The following is a 16,073-nucleotide window of genomic DNA, read 5'->3' on the forward strand; positions in this document are numbered from 1 at the left end:
GTAATCCTAAGATATAAAACTTGAAAAAATGCTTCAAATAGTTCATGTCTTTTACAGACTGTGGATTTTTTTATATGTGTGGAAATGTAAAGAACAACAGGTCTGCTTTAAGCCTAATGGACTTTCTCTCCTGGTATTTCAGTTGTATTTAAAAAATATCGTTCTCCTGTACTGCATCCTGATAGCTTTTCTTTTTCTTAATTTGCAGTGACAGAAGCAGAGACTTTGATCACAGGTGATGAAAGCCGCCACTTAGCAGTTCAGTTCCATCTTGAGTGTGCCTATACGTTTTTGTGTTACTATGAGTATAAAAAAGCTAAACAATGTTTCAATATGGCTAAGGACATAACGAACCTGCAGATTAATCTTACAGGTAAGTTTTGCTTGTACCATCTATGAGGCTAGTTGGTTGCACCAAACTAACCTGTGGCTTGTTGGTTTGTTGTTTGTTTGGTTTTGTGTTGTTTTGTTTTTGTTTGTTTGTTTGGGGTTTTTTTTACACATCCAACTAAAAAAGAACTCGATTTTGAAAAATCTTGACTTTTAACAGGTAGAACTTATTTGTCATCTAAGAACTAACATTGCTTGGTAAAGGGAAGAGAAATATGCCACCTAGTTACAATATTATCCTTAATATGGGTGTCTGATCAGCTGTGGTATGATTCTTCCTCCTCATGTGTCATGTCAAATTCTAGGTCTAGTTGGGATTGCTGAAACTGGTGTCATGATTAATTCTTTTTTTTTTTTTTTTTTTTTTTTTAATTTATAAAGAAGTCTGCATGATGACGTGAAGTCTTTCACCTTTGATGCCACTAGCCTAGATCTACTCCACATAGCTAGCTTTTAAAAGAAGTCACTTCCAGGACAGGTGTTATCATAGGAAATAAGTAGAAAGGTCAAATTTCTCATGAACAGAAATATTGAAGATTCAATCACTATGGAGACTTTATTCTTTCACAACCTATTCTTTGAAGTCAGATCGGATTGTTGCACTTGCAACTTAATTTAAATTTATATGTATAGATATGGGACTGTTTGGTCTAGCTGGTCCTGCTAAATAATCATAATGAGACAAAAAGCACACCTTTTATGTGTGAGAACTTTTGGTTGTGCCTGAATAGAAATGCAAAAACCTTTATATGTGTGTGTTTGTTTTTCTTACTAGTGGAAATCACTAAGGAACTGAAACTTGCAGCCTCTTTATGTATTATACCACTGTATGTCACTAGCTGTTCCTTTACATTTAGAATGAAGCTGCAGCTACCCGTGCTTAGATCCTGAGTTAGTTTAATATGTAACTAAAAAAAAAAAAACCAAACCCAAAAAACTCCTACCCACAAAAAAGGAAAACACAAAACCTAAAAACCTAAAAACTTTTGTGGAACTCCATGCTCATTCCTTCAAAGGCTTTAAAGGTTTATTTTTTCAAAATACGTAATGAAAATCTTGTGGCATAATGTTTTTGCATAACTATGAATGAATTATATGCAATGGTATCTTACTAAAACATAGGAATAATTTTCATATATTTGTTTGATGGTATTCTATGCATTTCAATTGATCTTACCCATCACACATCATACTGGATGTGTGACGTGTTCTGTGTGTGGCATGTAGTTTTGTTTAAAATTCACCTAAATTCTTCTTTTTTTTTTTTTTATTTAAAACGTCAGTGCCTGTGATGGTATGATGACACTCAAGCTATACAAATTTATTTAACTAAGAACAAGTAAAATCAAAGTCTCAGGTGGCAATTCATTGATACTCCTCAACTTCCAGCTACATATTAGATGTTTTTTTTCGTGTTAAAGGAGGTCTTCAGATTTTGGATGAAATCTAACCCAGCAAAAAAACTCTTTTCTGGAGGGGGGAAAAAATGGATGAAGTAGAATTATTTGTATTTTTTATTACTTTACCAAGAGGTTATGCTAGTCCCAGAGAGAGTTTGTGCTGATATAGTCTCTTGGAAAAATGTTGTGAAACTCCTAAAAGTTCTGTGGCTTATGTCCATCCATCTATTAGAATAGTTATGAAGGATCTCTAATCTGAAGGCAAATGAACTGAACTAAACATGTGGGAATTGTTGGCATTCTAGACAAATTCATTTGACATGCGTGTTTGGGCTAAATAGAAGGAATGTTACATCATCAAAAAAGACTGCTTTAATGTAAAAATTCAACCTCTAGCAAAGACATTTATAAGGCTTTTGGAAGGAATTTCCTTTTTAGGAAAGGATTTTAAGAGGCTTTTATTCTTTAACGGTTGTAAGCCTTACTAGTTGAACATTTTATTACAGCATGGAAATGTATGCTGTTCTTAAAGACAGAATTTAGAACCAATATTTTCTAAAGTTATTTTAGAAAAGTGTGAATAAATCATACTTGTTTTGGCTTGTGTACTTTAAGTCTCATTAATCCCAGTCTGTGCTGTATTCATAATTTATTAAGAAGCATCCTTATGTCCCTCACAATGAGTCACAACTATCAATAACTACACAAAACAACTTCCAGTAAAGGAGAAGACTGTGGTCCTTCCTGCATATAAGTTTACTAAAATGAAGGGTGGTAAACCAAAATGCATTTAAGACCAACAGATCTTGAGGATTAATAATGCTGAAGTCTGAGATCTGTACGTTGTCTGCTTATTGTTTTCATGCCCAGTAATGCATCCCTGGAAACTTTAATGTGGAACACAAAGTCAAGTCTCTTTGTAGATTCGCTCTGTTTTGTGACGAGATATGGTGGCATAAAGCGAGCAAATTTTTTCCCCATCTTAAACACATGTGATATATATTTTCCAAATAAAAATGATTATGTTTAGTCCCTGTAATAACAAGGAATTTGCTGCTTAAAAAAACGGATTGGAGCGGGTGCACCTCTGAGCATAAACAAATCGCATTTCCTGGGTGGTAGCAATTAAATTGATTGGTAACCAGCATAACTTTGCAAGTGTTTTATTCAGCTTTTTATTCAGTAAGATATAATAGGAAATGAATTACAGCATAATGTTTTTCAAGCATTATTAAAATTGGGAATTGAGTGCTAGTCCATAAAATAAGTATTTTTCTTTATGTGTCAGTAAGGAAGAAATCAGTTTAAGTTCTGGTTTCCTGCTAGTTTCTTTCCACCTTCAGGAAGAAAAGGGGGTGACTGCTGTTTCTTAATTGGTTCTGCAAAAGCAACAGTAGATCAGCATTCAGTCCTCTGCTGCTGTTATTTGAACGTTGTATCATAGGAATAATAAGAAAGCAAACCTCCAAATTTTATAGAGTAATTTTTAGCTTCCTTTTGGCTCGGGTTAGGGTTCAGTTATTTTAAGTTACTGTCCTGAAATTGTTCTGTGATTTCTCTGATTGCAGCTTGCAAACAGATTGGTAACAAAGGAAGAATAGACATGGTTTTTCTTTTCAACTCGGTATAAATGTCAATTGGCACCCTAAACGCTAGTAAAAGTTGTGTGAGGATCCAATAAAGTTCTGAGGAAACACCACTGAGAGGCATTTCACATTGTGCAGTCTGAATAGTGATTAATTCAATAGAAAGCCTTCACTGGTTTGCTGTTTCACTCTCTCCCATGTTACATTTAGAGTATCTTATATGCTGTATTACAATAATGTCCTGTCTGTGATCATTCTTCATAGGTCTAAGTCTTCAAATGAAGATTTGAAAAATTTAAAATGGTGGCCTGTAAGATACAGTTGGACTCGATGATCTTAAAGGTCTTTTCCAATCTAAACAACTCCATCCTTCTATATTATGGGATTTTCACTTGCCTAAGTGTCACCCTGTTGTCATTAACATTTAGCAGGCAAATTAAATAATTGTCTGTGGTTTGTTGCTAGGGAATAAGTAGGGAACTGATGGAACTTGATGACTAAGTTCTCAGGAGACCATATGGTGGGTTATGGGGAATTTACCTAAAAGTGGCTTTGCAAGACCCATCTAGCTGTGTTTGTATATCTGATATGTATTTCTTTGTATGTCATAGCTAGGTGTGAGAAAGCATGTACGCCACTGCAGACAGATTAAGCAAATTATTTTATGGGTTAATTCTCAATGTGTTTTTCCCCTTTTTTTTTTTTTTGGTGAGCAACTCTCTAGTATATGATGGGCTTAATGGTTTTTAGTGTTCACTAATATAAACTTATATTAACTTTCTGTAGGTGCTTTGGGGAAGAGAACACGATTTCAGGAAAAATATGTTGCACAGCTTATTTTGGATGTTCAAAGAACAGATGAATGCCTCCTCCCTCACAGTGAACAGAGTCCAGCTCCAACACCTCTGGAAAATTTAACAAGGGTATGTATTTGAGAAGAACCACTTTTATTTTCTTAAAATGAAAATGTTCTGAAGCTTTTCTTGGGTGTCTGCAAGGAAAAAGTGTGTGATGTCAAGGAGAAACTTATGATTTCTGAAAGTTTGTGGAAAATATGTGGGGCAGTCGTTTGGATAAGATTGAAGGACATGGAGTAAAACAACATATGACTGTCTACAGTGTGGCTACTCAGCTAAAAGCATATTTGCAAATATGATCTTCTACAGTTTTTGTATGGATTTCTAGTGACTAAGAATGATGGATTTAGGAAAACAGGCGAGAGACAGACTTTCAAATTAGCCCGCAAGATATCACAGAAATACACAGATTCCTAAGGACTGGCAGACGTGTTTAGTAACAGTGTGAAGATAGGAAATTGGTCCAGGTATTCCCACCAGCATCAGTTGTGCGAATTGCCTCTCCTGAGCTTAAGGATATACATGATGATTTCAATTACAAATTTCTCAACAGTCACCATATTGTTTTGAGATGGTGTTTTTCCTTCATGAGGAGAAGTTCTGGTTGGGATTCAGAGTTATTTGAACTTGAAGAAGCTGGAAATAAATTGAGGCATTATGGTCCAAGATTTGTTCTTCAGCTTGCAAAGTCTTTATAAAAAAAGTTTATGCCTTGATGGACCTCCAGGTCAAGCAGGGATCTTAAGCAAAAAATCTGACAGTACTTCTCTGTTTCTAAATTGAATGCATAAATATTTTAGGAATCCTAGTTTTGTTGCACTAGTGTGTCTTAGTGTTCTTTTTGATTTGATGAAAAGAGACTGATTGCATATATTTCACAACTTGTGCTTATGATAGAACTACATAAAGCAATCAATTTAAGGAGCTTGGGGAAGGCCTCTTGGCGAGTGTCAGACTTAGCTATAGACTTCAAGTACAGCTTACCTAGAACTAAATGATAGGATGTGTTGTTCTCAGAGTCCTCAACTGGGATATTGCATGACTGTTTTTTCCAGTTATTTGCAACTTTTTGAAGAATTTTGCCCTTGTAGGCTGTATCTGATAAAGACTTCGGTAGGGAATAAAATAATGACATTGTTTCAGTAAATATAACAGTAGTGTTTTAGGCTGCAGGTATAACTAGAATGAAATATATTATCCTTGCTAACAAAATACTGTATTCACATATCCTTTTAATGAACAGACCCAAAGCTGCTGAAATAAGTTTAGTGGAGAGTTTAAGAACGAAAATTGAGGTATTTGGAACCTTTAAACAATAGTCATGCTTATGTTATCTACAGTTTCCTACTAAACTTTTACTGCATGTATCTTGAAAATGATGCTAGAGAAAGAAAGTAAGTAAATCTACTTTTTCCAAAAGTAAAAATGTGATGCTAGAAAGGACTTGGGAGGTTTTGGCTAGAGAGCGGGAAGTTGAACTTTCTGCAAGTCTGAGTGACTGTGTCATATAATTCTGTTGTAAGTTACTCAGACTGCCTATTAAGGAAATGTAGGCTTTCCATTCTCACAGTCTGCTTGTGAAAACAAAACAAAACAACAAACCAGAGCCTTTTGTTTCTGCATTTTTTTGTGCATCAGAAATTCTAGAAAATAATATTTGTAGGGATTTGTAGGTATTTTAAGTTCAGACTCTTTGTTAACATAATCTGCAAGTGTTCTGTCACAGGTATCAGACTAGGCTTGACTAAATAGGCTCTCCAATTCATGCTGGCATTGAATTGCCAATTAAAGGTTTTGGATTTTTTCCTCTTTTTTTAGCGTGTCTATATTGATAATGTAGTATGAAGCTACAAGTTATTAATGTCATTTGTCAGTGTTAACTTTAACAGCACATCCTAGTGTTTCCTTTGCCAAGTCTAGTCTTGAATTTGTCAGCCTTGAGTGTCTTGGAGTTCTTTTTGCTAAAATCTGAGTTAATGTTATTCTCCATCTGTCAAAAACTACTGACAACTTCATTGCATCTCTAAGCTTAGGGCAGATGCTTGATATATCTTGTAGACATTTAAAATACTATTTGTGGCAAATGCATAGAAGCTAAGGCTAGAGATGTGCTGAGAATCTCCACAGAATTAACATATGCAGTGGAAAGCTAAAAGGCTTGTGATCATGCTGCAAAATTATTATAGGGTAATTTTCCTCCCCTCTCCAGTGTTCTTATTTTACGTCTGCCAATTGCAGATAAAGGAAAATACTCTGTTTTTCTAAAGATGGGAATTGTCCTGGATGAGTGTAAAATTTCCTCAGGGACTTATAAATTCTGACAATTTGTATAAAGGCTAAGATAAGACTTGTCACACCTAGTTTTCATCTCCTGTTTTGGAGTGCTTACTTATGTGGTCTTAAAGTTCTCCCCCTATTATTGTTCAGTAAGATGACAATTTATTTTGCAATTAAGTGGTCAGTAATTCCATTAAGAATACAACCAATATATCAATGTGAGCAATTGCTGGGCTCACTTCTGGTTGAGCACTTCCTGCTTCCCTCAAGCAGTTCTGTTATTTCAGATGATACTGGAAGGAAAACTATTTGTATTTCAAAATAAATACTTGAGACTGTAGATTCAGAGCTTTGCTCACAGGTCAGTTTCTGTGAAAGGAAAACTACAGACTTGAGGTGATGCATAAGGATGCAGTATGAAGTGATATGCTAAAATAGTTTGGTTAGCTTTAAAAAATTCAGAGCTATCTTCATGTTTTGGGGGAATGAGGAATTTATTTTTACATCTAGGAACGGAAGTCACGCTTTAAAACACTTAACGTACAGTTGCAGTACAGTTGATCAGTATTCATGACAGAATTTAAGCACTTAGTGCTATTTATACAGGCTAGATTTTAAAGGTTATGTAGACCAGAAGCTGGAAATTTTTAACTAATTACCTTATAAATTAAATTGTAATTTATGCTACATCTAATGAAGTGGTATCCTTATGCTAGCATAGTGCTTAGTTCTAAAATTATTTTCATCTGGAAGTGGTGGATAATCCTTATATATGCTAATGTAGTAAGAGAAGAAAATTATGGTATTAAATATGCCTTTAAGAGTGGGAATATCTTCATTATCTCCATAAAATAAAATAAACATATTTTCTTCACATTCTCTGTCAAATCACAGTTTAGTTTCATTTAAATAGTGATGAAATACTGGTGTTGAATGCAGATAACTCACTTGGAAGCATTTCTGTTCGCTTTTTGTTCTTCTCTTAACCCTCATTTTGAGATTGCCGATGGAAGATACTAAGTGGAAGCAGCTAGTACTTGAACATTGAAGGAAATGAACAGGAGGTTTGAAAAATTGGTATTACAAATCCATTTTCTGTTTTTAATAGATTGTAAAACCTACTACTGGTAACTAAAAACTAGTAGTACAATAATTGGTTTAAGGACTATTTTGTTTGGTTTGGTTTGGTTTTTTTGTTGTTGCTGTTTTTTGTGGGGTTTTTTTTTTGTTGTTGTTTTGTTTTAGTTTGATTTTTTTTCTTTTTCTTTTTTCTCCCAAGGCAAAGAGAAATAGTATTAAAGCTGCCTCCTTCTTGCTGGCAGCTGAAGTAATCTTTTGTTGTTTCCAAACAAATACAAATTCTATGAGCATCATAATTGACACTTTTCAGCCATAAATCAACTTTACTTTCCTAAAGTTAAATGACCGACAATGAAATTCAGGTAGCATGCTTGTTTGTGAAAGTTAAACTGAATACTCCTTAAACAATTTGTTCCAGAGGAAATTTGATGGAAAGTCTCAAGTACTTCTTCAGGAACAAACCTGTTCAGAATACTACTTCTTGCCCTTACCAAGATGAAGTATCTGGAATTGCTGCCTTGGTGGGGTTTTTTCAATCTGTGTTTCTTTAATTTGCAAAACTTTAAAAGCAAAACCAACACAACAAAACAAAAAAGAAGGGGACCATTGCCCTGTGTAAGGAATTTAACTGTACTGGCAGAAGACGTGCTTTACTTAATTGCACTTTGCTAATACTTAAAAAGAAATCCATACATTCCCAGATGTCTATGGTTGCTAGCCTGAAAACCTGAATGTTAGTAAAGCATTTAATATTAATCCGTTTCAGCTTGTGTATGTACATATATATATATATTTGTATATAAAACAGAGGAGGAAGTTGTTGATAATACTATGAGCAACCATTTGAAAAGGAAAATCCCCTTCAGCCCTTATTTAAGTAGAAAATCAATATTCAAGTAAAGAGTTGCTCTAAGTGCTGTTCCTCCTGCAAGACAAGCAGTATACTAGTAGCAAAAATGCTTTGGATGATACTTCCTTCTACTGGCTTAGTCATTTAGTTATTCTATCGTAATCATGGTAAATTACTTTCCATTGTATCATTTTCTGATGTTTGTATTATCCTTTTTCAAATCTATTTTTTTTCATATTTTGAATACATACATTTCTGTACAACTGTTCCTATCTATTTTGAAATATTTTTTTATCTTCCAACAGAATTATGATTTAAATGATGATACAGTGCTTAATGAGATAAAATTAGCAGATGCTGATCAGTACCAGGTACCTGATATGTGTGCAGAAGAGCTTGCTGTAATCCTTGGAATATGGTAAGTTAGTTTACAGTTATTAAAAAAAAAAAGCATCAGTCATTGTGATAATGAAATAATGAAGTGGTGTGTTGATGTGAGTTTCTTTTCCTTTCTTATGTAGTCTGGCTAAAATGCACAAAGACTTGCATTATATGTGATAGCATTTTCAGTTATCTCAGAGTGAACATTAGTGTCCAGTTCAAAATTTCAGCAGTATTTCATTAATTGCTATGTTGTTCCTTTATCCTGGAAAAGGTTCTTGTTCTTTGTGCCTCAGATTTATCATGTTCTAAATGTAAAGTGGCATTAGCTACTGTATGGTGATGACACTTTGGTACATTTTGGAAACATATTTCAAAGTCTGCAACAGTCTGCTTCCTATGAGGATCAACCACGTCTTTCAAGCAAAATGCTGCCCTGCTGTTCACTGCAATGGGAATTCTTTTATAAATTCAGAGTTTCCATTGCAAGTTAGAAGCACTAGTACAAAATCCTCATGGTTTTGCACCAAAATGTTGGTTGGTTGGTTGGTTTGTTCGTTTTTCCTGGCTTTCAGAAATTATATGCTACATGGGTTTTGGAAATGGCACAAAAAAGCAAAAAGCAACTTGAGATTTGAGGGTCAAGAGCTCTCTGCTAATGAATATCCTAATTTTCTAATACAAAAATATTTTTAGTATGACATAGTGTTTATGTAGTTGATGATCATTAGCGCACAATTTTTGTGTGTGATTTGTTTCAGAAGTGTTAGCCTGTCAAAATAAAAATCGTGACTTTGATGCAGTATTCATCATTCATACCTCTCAAAGCACTTTTGTGGTCTGTGGGTTGCAGAATGATGGCATCTGCAGTACTGCTGGGGTATCTTTCTTGGGCCAGAAGAAGGCCAGGAGTCAATGAGCGAATCCTAGTTGCCAAGTGTCAGACCAGTGTTTCCTGTGCGGAGGCATGCAGATGTTATAAGATCTGTCTTTGGGATAGGGTGACAGCAGTAACAGGCCAGTGAAAGGCTAGTGAGATAATTCAACGGCATGTGCTAACAATCCAGCATTTGACAGTAGTTCCTTTGTGGTGTGAGACTTTTTGCCTGTTTTGTAGCACGTTATAATATTTCTCTCCTGCCTCTTCCCACTCACCAAAATTTTCAGTTATTTTTCCCCTTCTTGTCCTATAAAGTGCAGTGGAAGTCATTAGAGGAGGTAAGATTGTTTCCTTTCATGTGCCCATTCCTCAGACTGCAGCTTTTTGAAGGGCCAGACTCTTGCTTGGCTGTAGTTGAAGTCAATTGTGAAGTTGCATGTCTGTGGTTTCAGCTATGCCCTTTAACCATTCAGCCCACCCACTGTAATCAGGAATTAATGAGTGGAATATGTATTGTGGCTTTGTATTTTCTTTATTCCCCGAGTCTTAAACTTTCTTTTTAAAGCCACATCTAGATCCACTTTGAGGACAAAGGAGTAAACAGTCAGTTGACATATGTTCTTGACCCAGTCACTTTTAGTCTTTCATGCAGACCCAAGTCAAGGCAAAACCTTCCCCTTGCTGAGAAGCATTTCCATGCATACTTCATTTTTTTAAGCCAAAATTGTCTTATTTTCAGGTTATATCATCCCTTCCTGCCTCCACCCTTCTGAAGGTTAATTTTAATTTGCCTGTTGATCTTTCTCTTTTTTCTCTCTCTCTTTTTGTTTTTTTTGGTTTGGTGGTTTTTGGGTGTGTTTTTTTTTGTTTGTTTTTAATTAATGAAAGGGTAGAATTTGAATTTTACATTGGCTGGCTGCACAGTACGCTTCTTGACTACAGTATGTTACTTCGAAACTACCGCTGTCTTGCTCTGAATAGTGCCTAGAAAACATCTTGACTGCCAGCTCTGTGTGTACATTATAATCAAAGTGATATGTGAGTTAGGCTTTACTCAAGGCAAGAAGCTCATTTAAGGAACTAAAACCAACCAACCAAAAAAAAAATATCAGCATTTCTTCCCCATAGGAATGGTAAATGCCTTTCAGTGGGTGGGACAGTGTTAAGCAACTGAAACTATTTCAGTTATAGATGGAGACAAGATTTGATATCCAACCATGTTGTGGAAATCTAATAGCTCATATAATAATTAATAAGTTGGCTTTGGTATTCCTTAAAGTTTCCAAAGCAGTCCTCACTAGACTTTGCTTTAGGTCTAGCGTCACCTTAATAGTATCTGTTGTTGACTGGGGTTTTCAGCAGTGGATGTTATTTCTAATACAAAGAAACTTTTAGAGACTGACCTGGTTTCTTGAAGAAAGGCAGCCTGCAGGTAAAGAAAAAGGGTAAATGTGAGCATTTTTTTTCCTATACATTTCACTGTGCTTGTTAGCACTTGTTTTACGGCATATGTCATAGAAATGTCCCTTAATTCAACTGAGATTTTTATAGCTAAATAATGCTAACTCAAAATCAGCAGCATGCAGAAATATTTGTGGATAGCAGAACAAACAGAAAATCGTTATAGCTTTTGGAAAACACTTAATTACAATTACATACTATGGAATTATCTAAATAGATGTAACGCTTCCTGCTGTGAAGTAAGTTTCATTTCAAGTAGGTTACAATGATCAGATGGCTAAACAAAGTACTATTACAGCATCAGTCCAAGCATTTTAATGTCCTTCTCACCAATAACATTTTAAGAGGATATAAAATATTTTTTAAAGTGTTGAAATATCTCATACCAGCTGTCTTTACAAAAGCCCAGGCAACATCTCATGGAGTATGCCAGCTAGCAAATAACGTGCATCAGCCTGAATCAATTAGGTCTTTTGTTTGAACCTGTCTCTGTCACATTGATGTAAGGAAATAACAACTTATTTATCTGTAGTCCATTTATATAAAAAAGTAGCAATGTAAACTGTACCCAGCCAGTTCTTTGTGGCATCTGTAATTTAAGGCAGTTTCCTTTAAAGTGTTCAGCTATTTTGTTTCTTTTCTGCAATTTCCTTTTCTTGCAAATACTGAACAGTCTGCAGAACTAAGTCTAAAAGAAAATGTTTGCCTCTTATGATAATGAAACTGTAGCTACAACAAAGTGCTGGGACCACCCCAATCTACCTCACTTACCCAAAGGCTTCCTATTCCATCATATCCAGATTTTGTAGTATCTGTAAAGGAATAAAGTGTCCTGTGGTGTCTTCATGTTATCTCACTGCAGGACTAATGCAACCTAAAGGAGATATTAAAAGAAACTCCTTGGAATACAGAAGTATCACTTAACTCGGACCTTTTTAATGTTTTCTATGAAAATAACTAATCATGATGGTATAAAATTTACTTTATAGTCTTGCCTTAAGACTGTGGCCAAAACTTTGTATGGAGCTTCGAACCAAAATTTCAGAGGCTGATGGGAAAATATATTAAAGTTCCAATTAAAAAAAATTAGATATTGCTATAGGAAATTTTAAGAAAGCGAAGAAAAATGTCCACTGACTGATTATTTCTTAGTCTTTTGCACTTTCTCAAGGATCAGATCTGATGACAATAGTGTGTTATACTGGAGGTACCTCAGTTCAGCCAAAGACTATATACCAGTCTTCAGCTGGTAAGGAAAGCATCAGGAAGCCAGCTTTTATTATACAGTAATACATCGGATAATAAGAAATTATACAGTTTACACAGTGAGCTGTAGAAACATACTTAAAACAGCTGCATAAGCACTAAGTAGCATTAGGGCTCAAGGATTTTTAACAGAATGAGCAAAGCTGAGCTTTTGAATCATTTAATTAGAAAAAAATCCGAATTACATGTTGACAATGGAAACATCACAGGAAACTTGGGTAGGTGAATCAGGAAAACATCTAGCTACTTGAAATTTGAGCATCTGCTATTAGCTGCCTGTTTTTTCTCTAGTCAATGGAGAAATCAACACCTGCAGGGTGTGATTTATTTTACTTCAGACACTTATTTTACGATGGACTGAATCACTCCCTACATTTATCTGTATTTTTGCATAGACTCTGAAGGAAGCATAGACGACTAGATTATAGGTCTAAATTTTACATGGTTAAAGTTAGGTAAGATGGATTGTGTGCTTATTAAGATTATATGTATGATTGCAGCCTTCTTTGCACTTCATAGCGAAGTCGTGCTATATAGCTTGTGTCAGAAGGACAAGGCAGTGACAGGTAAAAAACTGTTTTTATTTTTTATTAGAGTGTTCTCTCTACTAAGTTACTGAGATGAAAAAGGTTATGTTACACTGACTGTCGAAGGCAAGAGCTTATATATGTTGTCCTATGAATGTAAAAGGTAAGAAATAAAATCTTGGACAGCATTAAAAGTGATGAAGAATTTTCAGTTAAATACTTTTGGCACTCTGGCCCATCTTTACAAACATATGATGTAAGTGTAAATTATTATTTTTTTTAAACAAACCAATTACAGGTCCCAGACAGTATAATGATCTCACCATGGTCAGTTTGTGGCTGTTTAAAGTAAATGCTGCAACATATCTCACTGTGCACCAGGACATACAGCTGTGTGGAGAGATTCCGTGGGGGAGATGAACTTCTTGTCTTGCTGTTCTGAATACTCACATAAAACACATGAGTCACTTGAAAAACTTTTGTGAAACTTTGAAAATGCTTGTAAAGTGATCAGTTTGTTGGGTTTGCTTCGGCTCTTTTTCATTCACAAAATTAACATGGCTGATGAAAGTGCATAGAAATGCAGCAAATACACATAAAATTGCATATGTGGAAAGTCTGACCTATCTAGTCATCATCTATTTCATGCTAGTTAACTGTAGTTTTAATTAGTTACCAGAGGAACCTGGATTCACATTGTCTGAACTTGCAGAGAGGTAATGTAAGCAAACAAAAACTCTGCAGTTGTCTTCATCCACCTGACTTTATTCTTTCTCTTTCAGAGTAGCTGTGAGCAGATACCTGAGGGTGAATAACAACAGGGAAGCATATGTTGCGCCCTTCTCCCAAAACTTTCCCAGCCTCTAAACAGTGATTTCCTGAGCCTAATCTGGGTTGTTGGCACGGCAGCCCTCAATGGATGTCTCAAATATTTGTTGTCTTCCACTAAGCCCACGTAAATTTCTGACCTTGGTACCATCCTTTGGCAAAGGCATCTTTATACATACTTTATACCTGCTGTTCAAAAAAAAGATGCTCCTCCAGGTAGTTTGTTAAATCACTAATTGAAGCTACAGTTTAACTCACTTATTTCCTAACAATTTGGAAAACCTCTGCAGTGTTCCTCTTTGGTTAGTCCTAGCACAATCAGACATTCCATTTGTAGAAGATGTTATATAACGCATAAAACATTATTATTCATCATCATAAAACAACAATCGAAGCTGGCTGTTTCTGAAATTCTTCCGATACTGACTTACTGCTTTTGAAATGAAAGGTCCAGAACAGAACATACTATTCATGGGTGGACAAACAAAGGCTTTATGTCCTATTTTATGTAGGCTTTATGTTACTGATTTGTATGTTTTATGTAGTATATCCTAGTATGCTATGCTCTATTACTTTCCTAATTAATTGCTCACATTTTTATTCACCTTTTTAACAGCTGCCTAGTACGGAGCTAGTGTTTTCATGCACCTGCAGTACTAAAGAGTTGCTCCTGAATAGAAATGATCAAATTGGAGCCTATCACTTTTTGTGAAGCTGAAACTGTGTTTCCTGTTGTGCAATGCTTGGCATTTTTGTTATTACCCTTTTACTCTGTCCTGTAGGTTATTTCTGCAGCTCCTTATTGTTTATTCACATCCTTACTTCAAAGAGTGTCATATCATTTGTGAGTTTTCTCACCTCACTATACATTTTTCTGTTCTAGTTTTTTTATTAATATTATAGCACATGGTCTACAGCACACAACCTATACAGGATTACAGTGCTGACCTTCTTCATTGGGATGGCTGACTATTTGTCTTGTATGTTTTCCTGTCTTTTAATCAGTTACTGGCCTTTCCCACCAAGAGGTTCCCTCTTCTCTCATGAATGCTCCATTTCTTTGAAAGCCCTTCCTGGTGAGGGATTTCATCAACCAGCTTGTGTATATCCTCATGCTGGTTAAACCTTCCAAAAGGCCCCAACAGGTTTGTAATGCAGGATTTATTTTTTTTTTACAGAAGCCCGGCTGACTCTCCCCACACATGTTGCATTTGCTCAGGTGTCTCGTCCTTCTGTTCATTTATACAGTCTCTCCTTACTCACCTGCAACATATTATGTGCTTACAAGCCAGTAGTTACACTGATTGCCTGACATCAGTTTTAAAGCCTGGCATAAGTTTTGTTGCTCTCTTATTTTCAGGCACTGAGGCACTTTTACATGAGGACTTGCACACTGCTTTTAGTGTCTCCCAAAACTTACTTTCAGCTTTTTGTCTGAATAGTATTTGGTCCTGTTAACTTCTTAGCATCCAGCCTCTTAGTATGTAACCTCTTTTGCGGCTTTTGGATTTCAAAAGGATTATTCTGTCCTGTAATTCTCTCCCTTACCCAAAAAGGCTCGCTGGTGGGAATTTTATTATGTTCTTCTGCAATGAATGCTAGTACAATTAATTCATAAAGCTTCCCTGCAATGGCTTTTATAGTAGGGCTATTACATAGTTTTGTGGATTCTCACTATTTTTGTCCATGCTGTATTTAGCACTGCTTTTGATGATCTTGGTTAGTTGCTCTGTAAACACTTTTTGGATGCATTAATGATACCTTTTAAAGATATTTCATTTTTATTTAATATTCCAGAGATTTTGATCCTTTCTGTATTCTGGATTTTAGTACAACTTCAGCTATTTTAAGGACACTATTTCATTTTTCATAGCTTTCTTTAACATTTGTTAACTTTCTAAATCAGTTCTTAAAACAGAAATATTTAGTCATAATCCAAAAAGGGATACTTTAGAGTGATTGCTATTAATTCCACTTTTACAAAGATTATAGCTAATTAAGTCCCAAATTATATAGCTAATTAGTTAAACTGGATACCTTATCCATTAGGCTGCCAGTGTAGATTTGATTAATCAGATTAAAGAATTGGTTGTAAGTCATAAGCTATTGGCTTTTGCTGATTTACTAGAAAACACTTTTTTTCTCCTCTAGAGTAGATCTTACTCTAAGTTTCTGTTTTATCTGTCATAAGAATGTCTATTTGTTTTCTCTCCTTCTTCTATTTCATTCAACTCCCAAAGACTGGATTGAAGACCAGACAGAAGGAGCTTTGCAAAGCTGAATGATGCGG

General features: G+C 35.3%; 1 protein-coding gene across 1 annotated transcript in view; it reads left to right on the top strand.

Moving 5' to 3' along the window:
* TTC27 (tetratricopeptide repeat domain 27) overlaps positions 1 to 16,073 on the top strand; it is a 123,420-nt gene that overhangs the window by 24,225 nt on the left and 83,122 nt on the right. Inside the window, exons 6-8 of the mRNA XM_080341624.1 lie at positions 209 to 373; positions 4,163 to 4,299; positions 8,746 to 8,858. Of these exons, the coding sequence (XP_080197750.1) occupies positions 209 to 373; positions 4,163 to 4,299; positions 8,746 to 8,858 (415 nt within the window). The remainder of the gene's footprint in view (positions 1 to 208; positions 374 to 4,162; positions 4,300 to 8,745; positions 8,859 to 16,073) is intronic.

The sequence above is a fragment of the Nesoenas mayeri genome (genome assembly GCF_963082525.1).
Source record: "Nesoenas mayeri genome assembly, chromosome: 3".
NCBI classification, from domain to species: domain Eukaryota; kingdom Metazoa; phylum Chordata; class Aves; order Columbiformes; family Columbidae; genus Nesoenas; species Nesoenas mayeri.